Source organism: Phyllobates terribilis, unplaced genomic scaffold, assembly GCF_046119375.1.
Source record: "Phyllobates terribilis strain yellow unplaced genomic scaffold, ASM4611937v1 Scaffold_3__8_contigs__length_932513732, whole genome shotgun sequence".
In the NCBI taxonomy this organism is placed as follows: domain Eukaryota; kingdom Metazoa; phylum Chordata; class Amphibia; order Anura; family Dendrobatidae; genus Phyllobates; species Phyllobates terribilis.
In genome coordinates this window covers 318,460,816-318,467,254 of record NW_027362763.1, presented here as the reverse complement: position 1 = coordinate 318,467,254, position 6,439 = coordinate 318,460,816, and the positions used below count along the sequence as shown (strand labels likewise).

The 6,439-nt window shown below is 47.2% G+C and overlaps 1 protein-coding gene across 1 annotated transcript; it reads left to right on the top strand.

The window, feature by feature from the left end:
• Positions 1–283: 283 nt before the first annotated feature.
• On the top strand, positions 284–4,724 carry FAM43A (family with sequence similarity 43 member A). Its single transcript, XM_073675048.1, has one exon. The coding sequence runs from the start codon at positions 478–480 to the stop codon at positions 1,534–1,536; it is 1,059 nt and encodes a 352-aa protein (XP_073531149.1). The 5' UTR covers positions 284–477; the 3' UTR covers positions 1,537–4,724.
• The last annotated feature ends 1,715 nt before the right edge of the window (positions 4,725–6,439 follow it).

The window sequence follows — 6,439 nt, the reverse complement described above, 5'->3', positions numbered from 1 at the left end:
GTTTTCTAGGTGGTGACCCCATAGCGCAGCATGTATGATACTTGGAAGCCCTGACATATACAATCCACAGTCCACCTCTGCTCCTGTAGGAAGCAGTGTCAGCACACAGGCTGCCCCCTGGAGCTGTCCCTTCAGCAATGTGCTAGCATAGTGTGACATGACAGTGAGCAGCCATCACAGCCTCCTCTCCTGCTGCCGGTAACAGGAGGCTCTCCCAGCCTGCTTTGGTGTGGAATGAGTTAAAGGGGCGGCCCATTCTCTGCGCGTCTCCCCTGCTCTCAGAGCGGATGGTTCGTTCCAGGCTATATGTAGCGCTGCTCTGCCCTGGAGGGCTGCAATGGGACTGCTGATCACTGGCAGCCGGTGAGCAGAGGAGACGGGTCCGTGCCATGACAGGCAGCAGCCGCCCCCAGTTCCCTGCACCATGAGCTGAGGGCGAGTGCCAGTCTCCTCTCCAGCCTCCATCCACTGTGCGAGATGCTGCCCTGGAAAAAGAACAAGTTCGATCTGATCGAGGAGGACAGCAAGCAGACCAAGCAGAAGGGCTATGCGGTGAGCCTGAACTACAGCGCCCTCACCTCCTTCGCCAAGTCCTGCCCGGAGGGGGCACTCACCAGGGTGGGCAGCATGTTCAAGTCCAAGAGGAAGAAGATCAAGATCACCGGGGAGGACCCCACCTACACCGTGCTGTACCTGGGCAATGCCACCACCCTGCAGTCCAAGGGAGACGGCTGCACCGACCTGGCTGTGTGCAAGATCTGGAGCAAGAGCGAGATGGGCAAGCACGGCACCAAGATGAAGCTGACGGTCAGCTCGCAGGGCATCCGCATGGTGCATGTGGAGGACAAAGCCAAGCGGCCCGGGCACCTGTACCTGCTGCACCGGGTCACCTACTGCGTGGCGGACCCGCGGCTGCCCAAGATCTTCGCCTGGATCTACCGGCACGAGATGAAGCACAAGGCAGTGATGCTGCGCTGCCATGCGGTGCTGGTGTCCAAGCCGGAGAAAGCCAAAGCCATGGCACTACTGCTGTACCAGACGTCTGCCAACGCCCTGGCAGAGTTCAAGAGGCTGAAGAGGAGGGAGGACGCCCGGCACCAGCAGCAGCAGCTGATCGGGGAGCAGAACATCCCCCTGGTCCCGCTGCGAAAGCTGTTAAACGGCCAGTGCTGCTACAAGCCCCCGGTGGAGCGGAGCCGCAGCGCCCCCAAGCTGGGCTCCATCACCGAGGACCTGCAGGGGGAGGAGGAGGAGGAGCGGGCCATGAGCTTCGAGTGTGAGGACGTGCTGGACACCGGCGGCGGCGGGGACGGAGGGGGCGACGGGCAGGCGGGGAAGCAGGAGCTGTCTCAGCTCATCAGTGACCTGGGGGAGATGAGCCTGGGCAATGACCTGCAGACCCTGCGGGCGGACCTGCGGGTCACCAGGCTGCTGTCCGGGGAGAGCACGGGCAGCGAGTCCTCCATCGAGAGCAACCAGGACAATGGACCCAGCAGCAATGGCTATGAGGAATGCAGAGAGCCGGAGACGGTGTGAGGAAGGGTGGGGGGGCTGCACCTCCATGACTGCAGTACACACCGGTGCAGGCAGCTCTCCCTAGCCACAAGGGACCCTCTTACTACCACATGGCATTAATGGGGTTAACATGTTCTGCTACATTGCCTCTGTCACCAAATTCTTAGCTTTTGGCATTAAGGGGTTAACATGCTCTTCTGTATTCCACTGTCTCTGAATACTTGTGTCTATGGCACTTCTGGGGTTAATGGAGATGGCACTGATTGGCGGTATATATCATACCGCGCTATGGGCGCAGTGTCTGACTTGTGGTTTACGGCATTAATGTATATCGCCCTGACGTGCGGTCTATGATGTCATACCATGATATAGCCTTTGTGGCAGTGGTGGGGTTAATGTACATTGGCTGATATGCGGTGTATGACGTCATATTCCTCCGTGGTGCCCTGTTAATAGTCGGCCGGGTGTACAGGGCAGGTCGGCTAGCCTCCTATATATCGATCTCGTGACCAGTGCCACAGGTTCCTGCTGATGCCCGGGGTCACTTACTTTTCCAAGTCTTGGATATGCGCCATTTACTTTGAAGTGAGAGTTGCCTTAGTGTTAGATAGAAACCTATCTGAAAAATTGAATGGCAGCCTGTAAAGGGTTAACTCCCAACAAATATTATTTAGACAACACTTTATTTGCATTTTCTTTATTCTGCTGTGTGAGGTGGAGTGTGACTTGTGTATGAACCACCTTGTGGCCTGGGGGGGGCGCTCTTACACTGCCATGGTGCTAGCACCCTACGTCCATGTCAGTATTACCTGTAGCATCTCTGGTCTGCGGGGAGATAGTGGACGCTCTAATGCTCTCTGGCTTGGGCTCTGTTCACATATCCGTCCAGCCACTCTGCTTTTAGGGACAGACAAGGAATAAGTGATCAGTCCCATCATCTATGCAAAAGGAAGGAGAGGGGCCCCACTGATTATTTTGGTGTCCATGGTTTTTTAGATTGGGGTGGGGTCCTGCATAGCGGACACAGACTTACTACCCCATAATAATCACTGGGGCCCCTCTGCTTCCATTTGTGCATAACTGATGGGACGGATCACTTACTCTAGTGTCTGACCGGACATGTGAACTCCGCCTTAGGATTACTTTTCCATCATCCCGCTCTCTTTTATGTGGAGTCCCACCATCTCTCCCAGGAGTGTATTGCTGGTCCTTTGTGTGGCCAACCGCCCCTCTGCCCCCTGTAATATTGAACAGTGTTCACATAGATGACTCCTTTGAACTATGTAGGCAATGAATGTCTTTTTATGGAAAAAAAGGTTGTTGTAAAGAAACCAAACAAAAAAAAAAACAACCCCGAGTCTCCATATTTATGAACGCAGTAAAGAAACCGCATCACACCAGTCCAGAGGTTACGTCTTCAGTGAATGTGACCGAGTTGCAAAACCACTTCCAACCTGTGGCCAGATGCGGTGTGTTTTCTTTAAGAAAACAGCCATGTAGTGTGTTTTTTAAACCCTGGACATCCCTGCCCCTTTAAGAATAACTACCTACAGGCTAATCTGAGCCATAATGGTGGTCCTGTTCTTGTCCCAAGTCTAGAACATCTGGCAGTGATTGGTCCAGGATTCCTGGATCCACACAACATTGTGCTGCTAATCAAACACTAAGGGCAGATATATCAAACTGTAAAAGAAAAACTGCCGTTTCCCATGGCAGCCAATCACAGCACAACTTTAATTTTACTAGTGCAGTTTCAGAAATGAAAGTGGAGTTCTGATTGGCTGGCATGGGCAAGAAAGCGAGAAAAGTGAGGCCTCATGTCTGTAGTATTTATTATAAGGGTGTCACTATTTCTCTATCCAGACTGAACTGAAACTAAAAGACCCTAAAGTATATAAAGTGTCAGTTCTGTGTCTCTTTAATATGTCGTCCAGATAATTTTCCGGATTCCAGCACTTTCCAGTCTCGGCAGCTGCTGACCCTCAGGATGGGGTTTCTTGGCTCCTGAACGTTCAGTGCTGGAACGTCTAGTGGGTTACACATATAACAAGTCTGTACTATTTAATATATTTTCTTCAGTGTCTCTTTCTACTTCCTGATTTCATCTGTCCTTGGCTCGGGCAATGTTTGCACATTAAATTACATTGGGGTGAGGCGCAGTCAGGTGAAAAACTGCCGACCAGCTCTAGATGCACCAATCCATTGCAAGCTGAAAGGCAATGCCCGTCTCCGCAGCTGCATGCCCTCCTCACTCAGGCCAACCATGTAGGATTATTCTTAGCCCTGGCATCTAAGTGTCATCAGTATTACATTCATCCCAATATGTCGGTTGGCAGCACACAATAGACCACTTTTGTACAATGCCCGAAATGTGCCACCCCTGCTGTTTTTTCTGAGGGCGTACCTCCTGTTAGACTATAGGTTAGTTAAAAAGAATATAATAAGCCATTATTATTCTCCGCTATACCAAAAAGCTGCATTTCTAATCATATTGGCAATTCTCTCATAGATGTAGTCAAGCTGAATTTGTCATGACTGCCGTGCTCAATGTCAGTGCTTGCGCGTGTTTAGCAGTCTTTGCTCTGCTACATCTGTGTGACTTCTGCTTTCTTTCTCCACCTGTGCAGTTTCCATCACATCTCACAATAGGTGACATCTATTGAGCTGATCTGTAGACGAGCAGTTAAATAACTGGGCACAATATGAATGTTTACTGCGGGCACTCGCCAGGCTATTGCATTCTTTGACCTCTTTTTTCTTCTCTCCCTGGTTCCTACACGTCACACTCCTCTGCCAAATAGGGTATTTTGTTTTCCTCATACCTCAGACAGCCACCTGCCAAAACTCCACAATGAAGAGAATTGGAGAATTGGTACACTTGTATGTTTACACGCTTGTTTTATTTTTTTTTTAAACAGCCCACTGGGAAACTTCCTTTTGTCATTACATTCCATGATGGTTTTTGTAATACTTGCACTGTTGTGAAGTCCATTTCCAGTGTTTCATTGATGTAAATACGTATATATTTTGTACATAAAGGTCACAGAATTCTAAGTGTTATCTTTGCTGTGCAAAAGAAAAATATGATGTTGTTCACTTGTACATAATTTGTGTATATAGTTATTTTTCTTTATTTTTTAAAGGACATCACTGTTACGATGTTTGTTTGCACACCTGAAAAAAGTAATAAAAGAAAATAATTTAAGACACTTGGAGGCATTTTTTTTTCTTTAATTTATTGCATACCTGAAATTATGTAGTCCCACTCAGCAGTTAGGAGAGCTGACACCTGAATGGTGTTCATACATCTTAGATTATGGTGAAATCAGCATAAGGCCATGGTCCCACTATCAGTATTTGATCAGTATTTTTTCTCAGGAGTGGGAGCCAAAACCAGGAGTGGGTGATAAATGCAGAATTGGTGACTTGTTTCTATTATACCTTTTCTCTGATTGTTCCTCATCTGGTTTTGGCTCCCAATCCTGAGAAAAAATACTGACCGAATACTGATAGTGGGGCCAGGGCCTAAAAGATTTAATAATAAAATTCTTCCAAAATGGTGTATGAAATGCTTCACTATTTTGTCATGTAAAATGAAGGCTACCGTGGCAGAAACCCAAAGGGCCCCATTACAGTTAGTGGAGACCTTTTGGCACCTCCTGGTTTCCTTCATGTGAGGGTTTGAAGGACTGCTTATATTTTTATATTTCTGTTCTTATAAAGGAACAGAAATGTGGAAATAACAAGCGAAGATGTAAATGAGGTTTTGTTTGTTAGGTAATGGTTATTCCTTGTATCCTTCCCATACATATACACACTCAGCCGAGAAAACTTGCAGATTTTCAATGGGGAAAGTGGACTAAGCTGCTGCCAGACACCTCTGCCAGTGGATTGTTTCTTCTAAAAACAAAAGGCTCTGGCACAGAAATGTATCCTGTCGGATCCTTATTCCTTTTCCCCAATATCATGGGATAGGATGACACTATACATATTAAAAAATTGGCTGAAAGCAACAGGTTTGGTCAACAATAATGTATATTGGAGAATTAAAACACAACTCCAGCGTTTTTGTTCATTTTCCCGCTGGAGTGCGGTTCCCTACCCCTAGTATTATACTTACCAGCTGCTGTCTTCATCTATTATCAGTGGAGCTGCAGTCCACTTCTGCAGTTGGTGACCTACTGGATTGCTGAATTTGTAAAAAACAAAAAAACGCTGGAGTGGTGCTTATAAGTGTGGATTAGGAAACAATCTTTGTATGTGAGGACCTTTAGGTTCCAATAGGAAAAAAAAATGACACCCCAAGCATCAGTGTTCCTATTCACCAAAATACTGTAGTAAAATGCACACCCTAGAAAATACATGGCACTTTGCTACAGTGTGTAATGTGACAAAGGGTACGTGCAAATCGTCAAAGTTAAAGGGATTGACTTGTCATCAGATGTAGATGATCAATCATACAAATAAATCATCAACATCCCATCTGTTGAGAGTCAGACAACTGCCCCCCTAACGATCAGATGTTAATGGCTCTGGCGACTGGATGTAAACTTTGAGCGGAGCTGTACTGTTCAATGTGTAGCAGCCTCTGCTGGGTACTGCAGATCAATGACTGAGGTCTAAATGCAGAAATGCATTTTATATGTTCAGTGTCCCTTTAAATGACAATTTCAGAAATGCAACTTCATTTTTCCTAATTGATCACCTAACTGCAGAAGTATTCCAAAAATAACCCGCAGCACTGTGGTACTTTACAGGTTTCTCTGTGGACCTGTGTATAGGCACAGGCTGTAGGCCACTTTCAGGCAAGTGTAATATGGGTGCTATTTATTGCCTTTTTTATGGACCTCCTGTGGTTCTTTATCTATAGATAAAACACTATAGATGTCCACGGTGCTCTGTAGTGTTCACACATGTAGGTCTG